This window comes from Perca flavescens, chromosome 14 (genome assembly GCF_004354835.1).
Source record: "Perca flavescens isolate YP-PL-M2 chromosome 14, PFLA_1.0, whole genome shotgun sequence".
NCBI classification, from domain to species: domain Eukaryota; kingdom Metazoa; phylum Chordata; class Actinopteri; order Perciformes; family Percidae; genus Perca; species Perca flavescens.
The window spans coordinates 3,663,026-3,681,425 of record NC_041344.1 but is presented as its reverse complement, the minus strand read 5'-3'; the positions used below and the strand labels follow the sequence as shown (position 1 = coordinate 3,681,425).

The 18,400-nt window shown below is 40.7% G+C and overlaps 1 protein-coding gene across 1 annotated transcript; it reads right to left on the bottom strand.

The window, feature by feature from the left end:
- Positions 1-808: 808 nt before the first annotated feature.
- LOC114568514 (gastrula zinc finger protein XlCGF57.1-like) lies at positions 809-17,842 on the bottom strand. The gene is made up of 4 exons (XM_028598127.1): positions 17,351-17,842; positions 6,172-6,476; positions 5,256-5,871; positions 809-837 (listed from the first exon to the last, which is right to left on the bottom strand). Exons 1-4 carry the CDS (start codon positions 17,754-17,756, stop codon positions 809-811), a joined length of 1,356 nt encoding a protein of 451 aa, XP_028453928.1. The 5' UTR covers positions 17,757-17,842.
- Positions 17,843-18,400: the final 558 nt, after the last annotated feature.

The window sequence follows — 18,400 nt, the reverse complement described above, 5'->3', positions numbered from 1 at the left end:
AGCCATAACGATGTGATTGGCCTGACTAAAGTTTGGTTTTTCCAGCTCGCAAGCCAACGGAGAGTTGCTAGACCCCCCTGGCTGCAAATTAATTTTGCCGCCGGTAAGGCGCGTCTAGATTTCTAGGCCACCTAATGACCTCAGCGTCACAAGAATTAGAGGAGAGTGACTAGGCAAGGTGTGATTTTTGTTTGTTTATTTGTTCGTAATTTTCCCCCTTGAGACGGCAGAGGGTTCTTGTTCCTGTTCTATTGTATTTGTCTGTTCTGAATAAAAAAAAAATAAAAATTGATAAAAAAAGAAAGAAAGAAGAAGAAATAGGACGCAAAAACAAAACCGTCAAAAGCGCAGAAAAAAATCGACAAAACATCGGAAAAAGCTTCAAAAACTTCTTACGGTTTAAATTAAAAATTTTGACCCAGATAAACAAAAAGTTGCCGACGGGAAAACAACAAATAATAGAAATAGAAATAAATATAGGTTACTTCAAACTAAATTGCCTAAAAAATAACATGTATGGTTCCATACAGTGCTTTTTGCAAGTAAAATGAAGGATTGGATCATTACCCTCATTGAATTGTGGGGGTTTTATTCAACTTTATAGCATTTGAAAAGAAATTGAAATGGTTTCAAAACAGTTCCCTGACTAAACGTTGACATATACCAGTCTGTGATCCACTCCACATCCTCTGATTTTAATTGTTAGTCAAAATAATTCCTAAGTTGTGCTTTTTTTTAACTCAGAAAGAAGGTATAAGTTAATATTAATGGGGTTTATTGACCATGGATTCCAGAAATAAGTGTACCACTAGTGGTAATAGGTTGGAACGAAGTTGGCTAAGAAGATGTAACACAGAATGGGGAGATCATTTATACTTTACAGACCAAACAGAAGGAGGACAACACAAGGGTTAACCTTCAACTGAGCGAGACAGCAAAGGCAAGATGATCTGCAGCTTAAGTCAAAAGCATCACTTAAACCTAACAAATATCCATTAAACATCATTTTTAATCTCAGTCTATTAATCCAAAGTGCAGCAGATCAAATAAATTAACAGCTATTGAATTAAAATAGTTTCTACTGGATGATACCTGAGAGATCATATGGTGAAAATAAATTACTAATATACTTTACTTGGGCAAAAGAGTAAAGGTAATCCAGCTCACTGTCTTAAGTTAAACAGACAACTTGCCATGGTGGACAATAAGTTATATTATTTTCTAACTCTCCCTACCTCCCTTTTGACAAACTTTGCACCCTGATTTTGGACATTGAATGTTCCTGGGCCTTCAGAAGAACAGCTCTAATGCCCTCTAGTCTCGACCCACCCCCCCCCCCGTCAAATATTTTTCTCATCAGATCTGCAGAAATCATGTAGGTGACCCATTTTGGTTTCCAAACAGCGAATTTTGCCAAAAGGTTAGGATGTTGCAAGCCTGCCCACTGCTGCTGCATTCAGAAAAAGCCTGGCAGACAATATCTACTTACCAGCCACTCCATATTTTTAAAAAGTTGTACACACATATTTTAATTGCTTTTAATATGCTTGTTTTATGTGTTTTATTGCTGTATCTGTTTTTATGTGCTAAATGTGCTGGTTTTACTGTAAAGTGTCTTTGAGTACCATGTAAAGCACTATATAAATAAAATGTATTATTATTTAGCCTACTTTGCCTTAAAAGTGAGCAGAGGGAATTAATGTTCCTCTGGAAATTTCCCATAAACACTAGGCCTAATTTAAAAAAAAGGGGAAATGCCTAAGGAAATGGCCGTTGTCTTAAACCAAGGAATGCCTGTAATGGAAGGGTTGAACAGCTACTGACTCTCTGTCATAGAAAATATATTTATAACAGGATCCTGACGCCGTACAGCCTGACAGCCAGCCTAATTGCTGTGCTAATCAATGGGTGGTTTACAGAATTCACAAACTGTCAGATATCTGTACACACAACATCTGAAGAAACAAATAGAGCTGGTAGATGTACAGATTGCTGTCAGCAAAAGAAGTCTCCAGAATCTGGGAATTGGTATGGAAATTATGAAAAAAACACTGAGGAAACTGAATCGAAGATATAGAAATTAGAAAAAGAAGTAAGTGACTTCAATACACACTGTAAGCAAATCTGTAAAACAATGTATTAATCATGTTTTCTCTCTCCCCAGCTCCAAGCTGACAAGTGACAGCACCAAAATAAAAAGATTAAGAATGTTATTGGTCCAGTGATGTGAGACTAAAATTGAGGTTATGAGACCAAAGTAAGCTACTAATACATAATACAAAAAAACACTAGGTCTATATATTAAGGAGCAACACAAACTTTATTAGAGAAGGACAAGCAACAAGAAAATTAAATCAGTCATCTGAAATAATTAATGTATTGTCTGCCATTAAGTCTGCCATTAATGTCATCTGGGAATATAGCTGCATTGTCCCAATTAATCTCCGGTGCCAGTGTGACCATTTCTAACCATCCAAACAACTGCAGTACTAGGATTTAAATCAAACTTGTGAGAAGAAATGCATGTTAATAAAACTAAAGCAGAACACATTCAGAAGACAATGATATAAATGTTAAACACGTTTATTTTGGACCAGAGCGACAACTGATTTAACACATAAAACTCTGGAATTAATCTTAGCCTTGCGGTTAGCCGGCTCACTGCAAAAAATAAATCTCCATGGTTACTTGGCTGGGTTTAATTCAACCTGCTTTTGTGCAACCAAGTCAAGGCTAAATTCACCCAGGATATATCCCGAATATTCCGACTTAATCCATTATCCTGGTTTTGTGCAAAAGCCCTCTGGTGTACCACACCGGTCATATCCAATTATTATATTTCTTTACTTTATTAGCTTTACCATGGCCTAATTAGAGGCATAGGAGACACCATACATGTCAAAAGACCTTCATCATTTTGGTGTCACTGATCATATTACTTTGGAACATAGCAATGCACAAGTGAGTTTTTATAGTTTTATACAGATCATAATATGTCCATCTCAGCTTTGTTTCAAAGAGAAAACATAGGTTACTTAAAGCCGTTTTATGCTTCTGCGTTGAATCGACAACGTAGTCTACGCCTGACCTTACGCCGTAGCCGGACGTGCACCTCTCAAAAAATGTAACTACACATCGTAGTGGCGCACGTCGCTCGGCCGTGGCTTGGTAGCGTTGCATTTCCCCCGACTCATTTCCTGGTTCACACACACACGCCGGCTCGACTGACACAGCAGCGCACAAGTATAAACATTAGGCCACTTATGTAGGCTACGGTGAAAGCTCTGCGTGGAGCCCCGCAGAACCATAAAACAAGCTTTAAAAAGAAGTGAATGTATGTGTGGGACCTATAAAATATCTATATATAATATTTGTCTGATTTCTAGATTATAATTGATTATATGACAGACATTACAAGACAAAAAATAAAATATTTAAAATAAGAGTGTACTTTTTCCTACAACACAATATAATGTCTTCTATCTAGATGTTGATACATAAAGATTTTTGTTTGATACTGGAGAAGTTTTGCTTGGACTTAAAGGAACACGCCGACTTATTGGGACTTTATCTTATTCACCGTAACCCCCAGAGTTAGACTAGTCCATACATACCCTTCTCATCTCTTATTGGGACTTTATCTTATTCACTGTAACCCCCAGAGTTAGACTAGTCCATACATACCCTTCTCATCTCTTATTGGGACTTTATCTTATTCACTGTAACCCCCAGAGTTAGACTAGTCCATACATACCCTTCTCATCTCTTATTGGGACTTTATCTTATTCACTGTAACCCCCAGAGTTAGACTAGTCCATACATACCCTTCTCATCTCTTATTGGGACTTTATCTTATTCACCGTAACCCCCAGAGTTAGACTAGTCCATACATACCCTTCTCATCTCTGTGCGTGCTGTAACGCTGACTGACGGCTCCAGCGGCATCAGCCCAGCTCAGATCCTGCAGGTAACTGGTTCCAGTAATCCTACTGCTCCCAATAAGTGACAAAATAACTCCAACATGTTCCTATTTACATGTTGTGATTTGTAGAGTCACAGCGTGTACAAAAAACAACGTAACATGAGACACAGCCATCTTCTAACAGTAAACAAACCGGGAACTATATTCTCAGGCGGAAGAATATAGTACTTGGGCGGAGTGATATGTTCGCAGCAAGCCTGTCTGAGAATATAGTTCCCGGTTTGTTTACAGTTAGAAGACGGCTGTGTCTCATGTGACGTTGTTTTTTGTACACGCTGTGACTCTATAAATCACAACATGTAAATAGGAACATGTTGGAGTTATTTTGTCACTTATTGGGAGCAGTAGGATTACTGGAACCAGTTACCTGCAGGATCTGAGCTGGGCTGATGCCGCTGGAGCCGTCAGACAGCATTACAGCACGCACTGAGATGAGAAGGGTATGTATGGACTTGTCTAACTCTGGGGGTTACAGTGAATAAGATAAAGTCCCAATATATCGGCGTGTTCCTTTAAAGGCACAAACATTATTCCATGTCACCAGTCTCAGGATCAGAAGAGTCTCCAGTCTGGTCTTCAGTCTCTGGTTGTAAAAGTGGATGTGAGTTCCTGGCTGGTTCTGGTCCTCCACAGTCCTCTCCATCAGCTTCTGTTTCCATCTGACCAACACATTTATGTGTTTTGACATCAGAACGCCAGGCAAATCTTTTGTCACAAACACTGCAGCTGAATCTTTTCTCTCCTGTGTGGACTACCATGTGTGACCGTAAACTTCCTCTCTGAGTAAAAGATTTCTTACAGACTGAGCAGCTGAAAGGTTTTAATCCAGAATGAGTCATCATGTGGTTCTTCAGGTTTCCACTTACAGTGAATGCTTTATCACACTCAGAGCAGCTGAAAGGTTTTTCTCCTGTGTGGATTCTCATGTGTTTCTGTAAATCTCCACTCTGTGTAAAATATTTCTTACAAGCTGAGCAGCTAAAAGGTTTTTCTCCTGTGTGAGTCATCATGTGTCTCTTCAGATGTGACTTGAAGCTAAATCTCCTCCCACACTCGGAGCAGCTGAATGGTTTCTTACATCTTGAATCATGTTTCAGAGAGTTTAAAGCTGACTGAGGTTCTCTGGTCTCCTTCCAATCAGCACTGTCACCAGTCTCAGGATCAGAAGAGTCTCCAGTCTGGTCTTCAGTCTCTGGTTGTAAAAGTGGATGTGAGTTCCTGGCTGGTTCTGGTCCTCCACAGTCCTCTCCATCAGCTTCTGTTTCCATCGGACCAACACATTTATGTGTTTTGACATCAGAATGCCAGGCAAATCTTTTGTTACAAACACTGCAGCTGAATCTTTTCTCTCTTGTGTGGACTACCATGTGTGACCGTAAACTTCCACTCTGTGTAAAAGATTTCTTACAGACTGAGCAGCTGAAAGGTTTTAATCCAGAATGAGTCATCATGTGGTTCTTCAGGTTTCCACTTACAGTGAAAGCTTTATCACACTCAGAGCAGCTAAAGGGTTTTTCTCCTGTGTGGATTCTCATGTGTTTCTGTAAACTTCCACTCTGTGTAAAAGATGTATTACACACTGAACAGCTGAAAGGTTTTTCTCCTGTGTGGATTCTCATGTGCATCTTTAAAGCTCCACTGTGTGTAAAAGATTTCTTACAGACTGAGCAGCTGAAAGGTTTTTCTCCTGTGTGGATTCTCATGTGTTTTTGTAAATGTCCACTATGTGCAAAATATTTCTTACAAACTGAGCAGCTAAAAGGTTTTTCTCCTGTGTGAGTCATCATGTGTCTCTTCAGATATGACTTGAAGCTAAATCTTCTGCCACACTCAGAGCAGCTGAATGGTTTCTTACATCTTGAATCATGTTTCAGAGAGTTTAAAGCTGACTGAGGTTCTCTGGTCTCCTTCCAATCAGCACTGTCACCAGTCTCAGGATCAGAAGAGTCTCCAGTCTGGTCTTCAGTCTCTGGTTGTAAAAGTGGATGTGAGTTCCTGGCTGGTTCTGGTCCTCCACAGTCCTCTCCATCAGCTTCTGTTTCCATCGGACCAACACATTTATGTGTTTTGACATCAGAACGCCAGGCAAATCTTTTGTTACAAACATTGCAGCTGAATCTTTTCTCTCCTGTGTGGACTACCATGTGTGAACGTAAATATCCTCTCTGAGTAAAAGATTTCTTACAGACTGAGCAGCTGAAAGGTTTTAATCCAGAATGAGTCATCATGTGGTTCTTCAGGTTTCCACTTACAGTGAAAGCTTTATCACACTCAGAGCAGCTAAAAGGTTTTTCTCCTGTGTGGATTCTCATGTGTTTCTGTAAATCTCCACTCTGTGTAAAAGATGTATTACACACTGAGCAGCTGAAAGGTTTTTCTCCTGTGTGGATTCTCAGGTGCCTCTTTAAAGCTCCATTGTGTGTAAAAGATTTCTTACAAACTGAGCAGCTAAAAGGTTTTTCTCCTGTGTGAGTTCTCATGTGTGTTTTCAGATGTGATTTGAAGCTAAATCTGTTCCCACACTGAAAGCAGCTGAATGTTTTCTTACATCTTGAATCATGTTTCAGAGAGTTTAAAGCTGACTGAGGTTCTCTGGTCTCCTTCCAAAAATCACTATCAACACTGTCATCAGTCTCAGGTTTAGAAGAATCTTCAGTCTCTGGTTGTAAAAGTGGATGTGAGTTCCTGGCTGGTTCTGGTCCTCCACAGTCCTCTCCATCAGCTTCTGTTTCCATGTGTTGAGTTTGTCTCTGATGAAGCTGTGAGGACTGACCTTCCTCTTCATCATCTTCACTCTTCACAGGGACAGGAGTGAATGGGAACTTGGTGATATCAGCCTCCTCCAGCTCTTGAAGCTGCTCTCCCTCCTGACTGCTCCACAGTTCCTCCTGTTCCTCTTTAATGTGTGGGGGGGGCTCTGGCTCCTGCTGGTCCACACTGGAGCTACACTCCTGCTGGTCCACACTGGAGCTACACTCCTGCTGCTCAGGGGGAACCTCTTCTTTAACCACCAACAGCTGCTCAACATCTGCAGGAAACATACAGAGAAATGTTGTGGAACTGTATCTTATCACCTGGATTGTGATTGTTATAAAGAAATACTGGTTGTTCAGACAGTTAATTAGGTTACATCTACACTACTAGTCTTCCTTTTCAGCCTTGGAAAACTGTTGGCAAGGCTGTTGACTGACATATTGGTGCCCTCTTGTGGTGGAATAATGCAATTGCGTTGTTGAGCACAAAGTGGCGCAGTCTATAATTAAAGGGATATTTCACCGCTGGAAAGATGAATATGTATTTAAATTGGGTCATTTATGTAGTAGAAATGTGATTTTTTTTTAAAGAAATTAGTATTAGAAAAGCCAAAAACTGTGTTTTTGGTTCTTGTGGATGAAAGACAACAACTCCCAGAATCCACTTGCTTTGCTTCCCTACGAGGCTACTCCCAAGCCCCGCCTACCGGTTACAGAGTGCAGTCAGTCAGTTCTCTCTCTCTTGAGTAAGTCAAGTCAAGTGTGTTTTATTGTCATTTCAACCATATACACTGTATATAGTGAAACAAAACAACGTTTCACAGTGGTGTTATACATTTAAAATATATAAAAACAACATTTTATATAAAGTTCAGCTAACACATTGGTAGCATTAGCGCCTGGTGGGATGTAAACTGTATAAACAAAGCAGTGAATTTGTGTGGAATGTAGAATGATCGGCATTAATCCGTCACACACACCGCATTTCTGCACGTGTCCGTGTTAACACCATGAGTCATACCCGGTGACAGAGCAGCATCTGCTCAGAAGACTAACAGGCCTAGTGGCTGGATAGCAGAGTCCGGTACACTGTTGTTCATCCATGTTTCCACAAAAACAAAAACACAGCAGTCTCTGAACTCACATTGGGAGTTTCGTTGAAGTTGGATGTAGTCCAGTTTGTTGTCTAATGAGCAGACATTTGCAAGCAGGATGGACGGGACAGGTGTCCGGCTAGCGTTAGCTTTCCACCTAACTCAAACTCCTGCCCTCGTCCCGCTTTTCCGCTTTCCCGCACACTGCTTTCGATGTCCCCTTACCCAGCTAGCGGCATCGAGCGACACCGAAGGCCTACAATAGAGATTTTAATGATAATTATACTGCACTATCGCGATAATTCATGTTGATGACGCCATCTACCCGCGAAGCTTAGACCCACGAGCTGCAACCGGCTGCAACGCGTCATCGTCATCGTGAGTAAACATGGCTGAAAGCGAAATGAGGAGCTGGTGAAAAAGACCGGTGCAACATCCATTATTTGGACTTGGTTTGGATTTAAGCCGCTACACCGGACCTGTGGTCGAGCCGTACCACGGAGCCTTTCATCAGCCTGACCATTCACTTTATAACGGACCACTGGAATCTTGGCAGCCGGTGTTTGCAGACATCGTTCTTCCCCGCTGAACATACGGCGGTGTGTGTGTGCAGCGGCGGAGTGGGACCAAAAAATGTACCGGGAAGTTTACGGCCCCCGCCGTACGTGTTGAGCAGAGGCTGCACAGTTTGACCAGCAGGCAGCGGCGCCAGGCCACCGGATGGTGTTGCTAACAACTTGCAATGTATAACTATTATCAGACCGGCCCACCGGGTAAAGTCCCGACTCTCCCTTGTGTGTGTGTGTGTGTGTGTGTGTGTGTGTGTGTGTGTGTGTGTGTGTGTGTGTGCTCAAATGCGTTACATTAGCCTGCAGGTAAGAAACTTTTTTGAAATTTTATGTTTTAAATAAAAAAATTATACTTTGCCTAATACTTAAAGTTTTGAGTACAGTGTCTGTTCCTTAACTAAACAGACACCAGTTTTTCTTGTTCTCTGCATCTTGGGTGGCTTTTAAGAACCAAGGACTTAAACTGACTAAGTGTCGTGCCTTTTAGAATGGTTTGCACTAAAGAGAAGACACCCAATACTTTTTTTTTCTTGGTCAAAGTCTCTGCAAGTAGTCTACTTGAATTTTATTTATCTGCAACATTATGTTGTATAATTACAGTTTTGAACAATAATTGTTCTCAAAACTACATACTATGTTTCTTTCTCTTTAAAAAAAAAATAATACATTTAGCAGTTTGGTTTTCCTTAGGGTCTATGTAACCGGTTCTGAAATGGTTCTATTATAATTTATATATCGCTATATATATTGTTATCGCAAGAGGCTGCAATGTATATCGCAATATGAATTTTAGGCCATATCGCCCATCCCTACATGGCACAAATAAAATCTGCATCAAATTGTTCTGTAGGGAGTAATACTAAATGTTTCTATGATACATGATAGAGTGGTAACCACTCTATCATGCCAAGAGTGGATGTGAACTTGTGACGGGAAAAATATCATGTATGCTTTAAAGATACATATTGTAAAATGTCTTCATTAAAATGTCTAAAAACGACCATACCTATGTTATAAACTTAGCACAAAAAGTAAGGACATTTTTGTTTGGTAGATTATTTCTGTGGTAACAATGCTTTTTGGCAATAAATCTTATATCGTTGGAAAGCCTGTTTAGTTCCCTTATAAATGGTGCCCCATTTTTAAGGAACATGCATTTGTGGGATGAGCAGGAGCGCTGAGTATGTGGGTTGCGCACACAAACAAATTGCCAAATCTTCTCTGCTATTGCCAAACAGGTTATTTGGCGGTTGCTAGTGACACTTGTTTTGAGCTTCTGGTACCCCCAGGTGCTGCCAATCAGGTGCCTGATTTAGAGATGAGATTCTGCAACCAGTGGCAATCCCATATCTCCACAGCCTGGGACCGAACTCTGTTCAAACTCACCCAATCGAGTCAATGGCAGAATAAGCTGTTTGGCATTGGCAGAAAAGATTTGGCAAATTTTTCATGGGCACAACCCACATACTCAGCGCTGCTGCTCATCCCACAAATGCATGTTTTTTACAAATGGGGCACCATATGAAAGGGAACTAAACAGGCTTTCCAACGGTATAAGATTTATTGCCAAAAAGCATTGTTACCACAGAGAAATAATCTACCAAACACAAATTTCTTTACTTTTTGTGCTAAGATTATATTTTTATGAGCTGTGTTCTTACACTATCCCAAACGTTTCCACCAAATGTCAAACTCAGAAATCTGTTATTTCATTTTCAGACACGCAACGTTTCCTGTAGTCGCCCATCAGTGGCGTCATATAACCTTTCACCATCTAGTTACTCGTAACTTCCGTCAAAACACGGCACCCAGATGATGTGTTCAGGGGTAATTGTAAATCATAGAATGTCACAGAAAAAAATACTCGTAACCGTAATACTGCTTTTCTTTGCCACGCAGCATCATTTTGTGATTGATAACATGCCACTTTTCAACACAGTAATACAACAGAGATCTTATTTATTGATACATATCAATATCGATCCATCTTAACGTTACTACAATGTGCTGGTCGACAAGTAGCTAACGTTAATACTAAAGCTTGGTGGATAACATTATGAGGTTACAACATCGTTCAACATGCTCATAAAGTTATTTTTAGTATGATTGTTTTGACCACGGTTAACAGCGCTGGGCTAACCCACGAATGAGTTCACCAGTAACATTAACGTTTGCTGCAGTGGCGCAAAAACTGGGTATGCGCTATATGCTATATATTATTATGCAAAATCAAGGTTGATGAGCTGAAAACTGGTAAATATAAGGTAGCATGGTTTACCATGGAATCATGCATAGATTTGCTACCAAACTTGGAGGCTTGCAAATATTCATGTTAACAGACTGGGTAGTGTTTGCTAACTTAATGCAAACCAATGTTGCTGATAGACCATATCAGACCCAGCAACCGAGTCACAACAGCTGACAAACGTTAGCTAGCTACGTCTCCGTTAGCACTACCATTAGTTAAATTAACCCAACAAAAGGTAGGTTAAGCACCAAAACGAAAAGTTAAGATTACAGAAAAGTGAAGGGGAGCTGGGAGATGTTCTGCTGCTGCACAACGACCATCAACCTCGCCGTCCCGGGCCGGAGATTCCCCCGGCAATTCCCACCCACACCCGTCTCTCAGCCTCGTCGTTACATGCAGAACTTACATTGGGTCTCCAATTTAGGACATCATAGTCTAATCTTCTGCTACTTAACACATCCCTCTAGCCCGCGGACCTGGTGAAATATTAACCTCAGTCTGTTACATATGGATACAACTTGGATACAATTTGCTTGTTCCCAGCATTAGCACAACACTTTGTGATGGTTAGCTTGTTACCTGTCACGACATATGCTAAATTTAACGTCTCTTTCACATTTTCAAGTGACTGACCTATCTGGGTGCATTTTGAGATGCCTGATGTTGTTGATCCGGCATCATTTATCTTGGTGCTACACACCTTGCATGTAGCTGTTAGCTTACTGCCACTGTTTACCAAGTTATTGAAAGTAAAACTAATGACAAAAAGCACAACTCTGAGTGCTTGAAATGACATCCCATTGTACGCGAGGGTCACCGGGGGACCCGAAGCTCAACGCCAGGCCAATGCAAAAACCTCAAATAAACTGAATGGGTCCTGGGGACCTGAAGGACAACACAAGGGATAACCCACACACACACTCCATCACCACATACACAGCTGTCTAGGCACAGTGCACTTTATCCATATTATTATCTCCATTTTGTATTTCTTTTTCAAACTATTATTACTTTATTGTTTGTTTTTAACTTAATTTTATTCGTTGTTGTTTACACACAAACTTTTTTTTTTTTTTTTTTTTTTTACATACTGTAGGTAAAATTAAAATTTAACATTCATTACAGACAACACACAAATACAAACAAGCATAAGGCCCAGTGCTTAGAATCAGCCCTTTAATTATGATCAAGAAAAACTTGCATTACAACCAAAACTAACAACAGAGATGTAGGTGGAAAGAATACCAGATATAACCACCTGTCTCCACAGCCCCAAAACAATTACAATGGAAATGTAATTATAAACAGCAAAGCAACAGAATACCCTGCATTCACATTTCAACTGCAAGCTGGTAATCAGTTTTAGCTTTATTAACCAACAGTTTGGGTACAGCATCTGCATCAGTGCAGAACACCATGTTTTACTGAAGCAAAATCACAACATCAGTGGTGGAAGAAGTATTCAGATCCCTAAAAGTACTAATACCACACTGTAAAAGAGCTATGTTACAAGTTATGCATTGATCATGTTACTTAAGTAAAAGTCTGTGTTAAAGTAAACGTACTAAATGCGGAGAAATCTTCATATTTTAGAAATGATCCAAAGACGTCTGTCAATAAACCAAGTGTTTAATGGTCTAATCATCTCAGCTGGACTTGTAGGGAGTTATATTGTTGGCTAGTTTCATTTATAATAAAACTATAAAACTACTATATACAAATTTTGTGTGCAGAAATCTTAATGTGTAAAGTAACTAAAGCTGTCAGATGAATGTAGTGGAGTAAAAAGTGCAATATTTCTCTCTGAAATGTAGCGGAGTAGAAGTAGAAAGTGGCATGAAAAGAAAAGACTAAAGTAAAGTACAAGTACTTCAACATTTGGACTCAAGTACAGTACTGGAGTAAATGTACATAGTTACATTACACCACTGATCATTACACGTAATACACTAAACTGTATATAAAACAAAGCCATAATAAAAAACAGCAACACATCAGCACATAATAACACTGTTATTATAACAGCAATAAAGAAACAGCAGCGCAATAATAAATATGTACATATGTACACGTCGGACGGTTCATGCCTCACCGTCGTCCATTAATACCTGACAATGGACACCACGAAGGGCATTAACAAATTCATACAAAAACAGGGGGAACCTCTTATTTAACCACCAACAGCTGCTCAACATCTGCAGGAAACACATACAGACAAATGTTGTGGAACTGTATCTTATCACCTGGTAGTGATTGTTATAAAGAAATACTGGTTGTTCAGTCAGTTACTTAGGTTACATCTACACTACTAGTCTTCCTATTCAGCAGTGGAAAAATGCTGATGGGTGGTCTTATGGTGAAATAATGCACCTGTGCTGTTGAGGACAAAGTGGCGCAGACAGTAATTAAGAGGCATAACAAGAGTCTGATGAACTGAGTAAAACCAATTATTTTTGTCTGATCTGGACATTATTTGAGTCTTTCACAGTGTTCTGGTGAGACTTTTGTTGATGCCAAGTTAATCAAATCACCATGTTGCTTCCTCATACTAATGCTAGTTTAGCTGTACCTTTCTAGTTTTAAGACTGTAGTATTTGGACAAAGTTGACATTTTCCTATGTAAATGACATGGATGTCTGTTTTTATTGCAACTTAATGGGGCAATCTGTGTTATTTCTTTCCCCAAGCAGTACATTTAACCATCACCTATAATGTCCTAAGTAAATACCTATTCAATAATTGGTCCTTCGAGCCGGAAGTGAAGTTTTCCCTGGATCTCAGGATGCAGCCTAGTTTCACATACAGTGGGGCCTTACCAGAATCAACACGTCCAAAGCAGCAGTTACAACATCCTCCCTACCTTAGAGACCATGAAATGAGTTTTGTGAGCCACAGGCAAGCCATTATAACTCCTAGTTCTCTGCACACAGCAAAGTATGCGACAAATCTATAAGAGATTTTATAGTGTGGCCTAGACCTACTCTATCTGTAAAGTGTCTCGAGATAACTCTGTTATGATTTGATACTATAAATAAAATTGAAGAGGACCACCTAAGTAAACTATCAGCATTGTCCACCCAGTCATTCCGTTCCTCTAAACCAGGGGTAAACCATTAATGGTCAGACTACCAGTTTGATACACTCTTCTGAAATAACAAATGTGGATGGGATACTCATCTATGAAGACACTGGTCATGTTAATGATTTTCACAATAATTATCAACAATGACTTAACAAGGTGGGAAACAGATATCAATATCAATTTTCATTTTTAGAACAGGCCTGAGGGCTACTCATGTGGTCTTTGGGGGCTACCTGACTGCCCTTGGGCACCGTGATTAATAAACCATTAATCAGATTGGGTAAATTAAAATTCATTATTTATTTAATTCATTATTTATTTAACTTTTTATAAATTAAAAATGCAATGAAAACAAAAAAATACAGCGCGTTTTTCCTCGATGAGATCTTAATTACAAGAAGAACAACTTGTGTCAGTTAAACTGGAGGATATAGATATAGATTATAGATATATGTGCTGCAGTGCTCTGAAGCAGCAGAACCTGCAGCTGCGAGCCGGCGTTCTTAAACAGAATGTAACTCAAAACTATCCAAGGCACGGGACAAAGCCTAATAAAAAATAACCAGTAGGCTAACTCAAATACAACTTCTGCACCAGTCTACTGATGATTGTTGAGAAAGATAAGCATGTTGACATGATCTGGGGTCAGACGAGACCGCTACCTGGTGACCATCAGTCCAGCAGCCGAAAACAGCCGCGTTGCCGGGATGCACAGACCTCGATCTGCGCTAACTGGGCCAGCCCGGGGAACCTTATTCCGTTCTTCATAGTGAGTTTCTACCAGTCTGGTGATGGTACGTCGTGACGAAATGTGATATGCTGGTTCCAATATCCATGTCAATGAACTTGCAGATCCCTTGGGTCATTTTCTCTGCTCGTTGTGCATCGCAACTCCTCCGTGCTAACGCCGAGTTGATGCTAGGTTGAGACTGAGAGCAGGATGCACCGTGGCCGCCACAGACATAACCAGGGTCGGATGCACTTTGTTTAGTGGTCGGCTACATCATTTGAGTCGTGGCCGTGTTGTACTTATACACGGCATCTCAGTGTTTGCAGTGAACTAAGTCGATTAAAAAAAAAAATCGAAATGGTCCCACGCCACACTTCACCGTGTCCTCTTCATGATTACTTTTGAAATCAAAAACTCGCAGCCAGGTAACTGAGTATGGAGTCAAATATTGCCCCTGAGTGGTAAAATGTTTAATTGCTGCCACACTATGAAATTAATTTAATTGCTTCAAGACTCACACTATGCTACACAACCAGTATTAGTTTAATAGATGACAAATTAACGTCAGACGAAATCATCGATCGTCGATTAATCATGCCCATCCCTAAGTCAGACAGGATGGATTTTACCTTTGATGAAAGGGCCCTTACCCCTGATGAGACTAGGGCACCTGACACTCATCCTATTGTTGAGCAACAGCATTTAGGAGCTGGGGGGGTGGGGTGGCTGAATTACCAAACCCATAAATCCAATAATTAACCTTACTGGTGTTTTAATACCTTACAGGTATTAAAGTTCCCATGACATGGTGCTCTTTGGATGGTTTTATATCGACCTTCGTGGTCCCCTAATACTGTATCTGAAGTCTCTTTCCCGAAATTCAGCCTTGGTGCAGAATTACAGCCAGTAGAGCCAGTCCCACAATACCCAGGGCTCGGATTACAACTATCACCATTTCTAGCCACTGGGGGACCATAGGCAGGCTGGGGGAATGCATATTAATGTTAAAAACGTCATAAAGAAAAATGTTCATGCCATGGGACCTTTAACTCTCACTTTCACACAGCATGTGCAGCTTAGGACCACCAGGAGGGCCGGGGGCCATCAGAACATGGCTGGGAGGGACACTTCAAGGGTTAGTAAGTAAGTAAGTACATTTTATTTATACAGCGCTTTTCACAGACAAGGTCACAAAGTGCTTTACAATGTGCATAGACAATAAAACATGGTAAAAATAGTCAATAGAATAAGATACAAGTACAACAGAATCAATTTTCAAATAAATAAAAGACATAGGCTACCCAAAAGCTAGCCTGAACAAGTGAGTCTTCACTTGTCCCTTAAAACAATCCACATTCTCAGCAAACCTAATGCTAGTTGGTAAGGCATTCCAGAGTCTGGGCGCCATAGCCTCAAAGGCTCTGTCCCCACATGTTTTCAGACGAGTGCGTGGCATGACTAGCAGATTTTGATTAACAGACCTGAGAGACCGGGATGGAGTGTGTAAATTAATTATATTGGCAAGATAGTCAGGGGCCTGACCATGCAGAGCCCTGTAGGTTATGGTCAGAATTTTGAATTGGATCCTGTAAGTTACAGGAAGCCAGTGAAGGGAGCAGAGTAAAGGGGTGATATGGGTGTGCCTGTTTGATCTAGTAAGAAGCCTAGCAGCAGCATTTTGAATGGACTGCAGGCGGTGAAGGACAGATTTATAAACTGAGGAGAAAAGTGAATTGCAATAGTCAATACGGGAGGAAATGAAAGCATGGATGAGCATCTCCAGTTCTAATTGAGAGACCACAGCCCTTAATTTGCTAATATTGCGTATATGGAAAAAACAGGATTTGGTCAATGATTTGATGCGAGTGTCAAAAGATAGGGATTTGTCAAATGTCACCCCAAGGTTCCTTAGACTGGGCCGGACCGCCGATGACAGAGACCCAATGTTCTGCCTGATCAGAGGAATAGCACTGTCTGGTGCTATGATTAAAACCTCAGTCTTGTCTGGGTTCAGCTGCAAAAAGCTTTCAGCCATCCAGTTGTTTATGGCGTCAATGCAATCTAGAAGCCTAGTAAGCTTTGATGTCTCATTTTGCCTAAAAGTAAAATGGAGTTGTATGTCATCTGCATAAAAATGATAAGAAATGTTAAAATTGCGAATAATCTGACCTAGAGGCAACATATATAAAATGAATAATATTGGGCCCAACACTGAACCCTGTGGAACGCCACAAGACAAGGGCGAAGATGCAGAATGGCAATCCCCAATAGAGACCCACTGCTGCTGGGTCTAACTGTTCCTCCTCATTCCCTCTGAGAACCTCACCCGTGCTGCATCAGGAGGCTCTCCTTCCAGCGAGCTTTGACAACACTGACGCGTAAAGTCACTGAACAACTAACAACAATCGCCATTTTGTTGTGTACCCATCAAATGACCACAGCAAACAGTCCAATGGCCTTTCTATCCATTTTATTTCTATGCGAGGACTCCATGAAGACTCATTGATGCATGATTAATAGTGAATCTTGCGTTACTTAGAAAGAAGTGAATATATGTGTGGGAACTTTAAAATATCGGGTGGTTATATTTGTCTGATTTCTTGATTATATGACAGTTTTGAGTTTTGCATGGATTTACAGGCACAAACATTATTCCATGTCACCAGTCTCAGGTTCAGTAGTCTCCAGTCTGGTCTTCAGTCTCTGGTTGTAAAAGTGGATGCGAGTTCCTGGCTGGTTCTGGTCCTCCACAGTCCTCTCCATCAGCTTCTGTTTCCATCTGACCAACACATTTATGTGTTTTGACATGAGAACTCCAGGCAAATCTTTTGTTACAAACACTGCAGCTGAATCTTTTCTCTCCTGTGTGGACTACCATGTGTGACCGTAAATGTCCTCTCTGTGTAAAAGATTTCTTACAGACTGAGCAGCTGAAAGGTTTCTCTCCTGTGTGGACTGCCAGGTGTGACCGTAAATGTCCTCTCTGTGTAAAAGACTTCTTACAGACTGAGCAGCTGAAAGGTTTTTCTCCTGTGTGAGTTCTTATGTGGTTCTTCAGGGTTCCACTATCAGTGAAAGCTTTATCACACTCAGAGCAGCTGAAAGGTTTCTCTCCTGTATGAGTTCTCATGTGTGTCTGTAAACTTCCACTCTGTGTAAAAGATTTCTTACAGAATGAGCAGCTGAAAGGTTTTTCTCCTGTGTGGATTATCATGTGTAACCGTACATTTCTAGACGTTAAAAACGTTTTCTTACAAACTAAACAGCTGAAAGGTTTTTCACCTGTATGAGTTACCATGTGTCTCTTCAGGTTTGGCTTGGTGCTAAATCGGTTCCGACACTGAAAGCAGCTGAATGTTTTCTTACATCTTGAATCATGTTTCAGAGAGTTTAAAGCTGACTGAGGTTCACTGGTCTCCTTCCAAAAATCACTATCAACACTGGCATCAGTCTCAGGTTTAGAAGAGTCTCCAGTCTGGTCTTCAGTCTCTGGTTGTAAAAGTGGATGTGAGTTCCTGGCTGGTTCTGGTCCTCCACAGTCCTCTCCATCAGCTTCTGTTTCCATGTGTTGACTTTGTCTCTGATGAAGCTGTGAGGACTGAGCTTCCTCTTCATCATCTTCACTCTTCACAGGGACAGGAGTGAATGGGAACTTGGTGATATCAGCCTCCTCCAGCCCTTGAAGCTGCTCTCCCTCCTGACTGCTCCACAGTTCCTCCTGTTCCTCTTTAATGTGTGGGGGGGGCTCTGGCTCCTGCTGGTTCACACCAAAGCTACACTCCTGCTGTTCAGGGGGAACCTCTTCTTTAACCACCAACAGCTGCTCAACATCTGTAGGAAACACAGACAGAGAAATGTGGAACTGTATCTTATCACCTGGATTGTGATTGTTATAAAGAAATACTGGTTGTTCGGTCAGTTACTTAGGTTACATCTACACTA

Bases quoted from the DNA above. Each gene is read 5' to 3' on its own strand.
- LOC114568514 (XM_028598127.1), bottom strand. From the start codon at position 17,756: ATGGTAACTCATACAGGTGAAAAACCTTTCAGCTGTTTAGTTTGTAAG. The intron at 6,477-17,350 runs ATTTACGGTCAC...GCTTCAAATCAC, and splicing joins ATCTTTTACACAGAGAGGAC to ATCTGAAAACACACATGAGA. The intron at 838-5,255 runs GTCCGATGGAAA...ACATCTTCTTAG, and splicing joins CAAAACACATAAATGTGTTG to CCAACTTCGTTCCAACCTAT.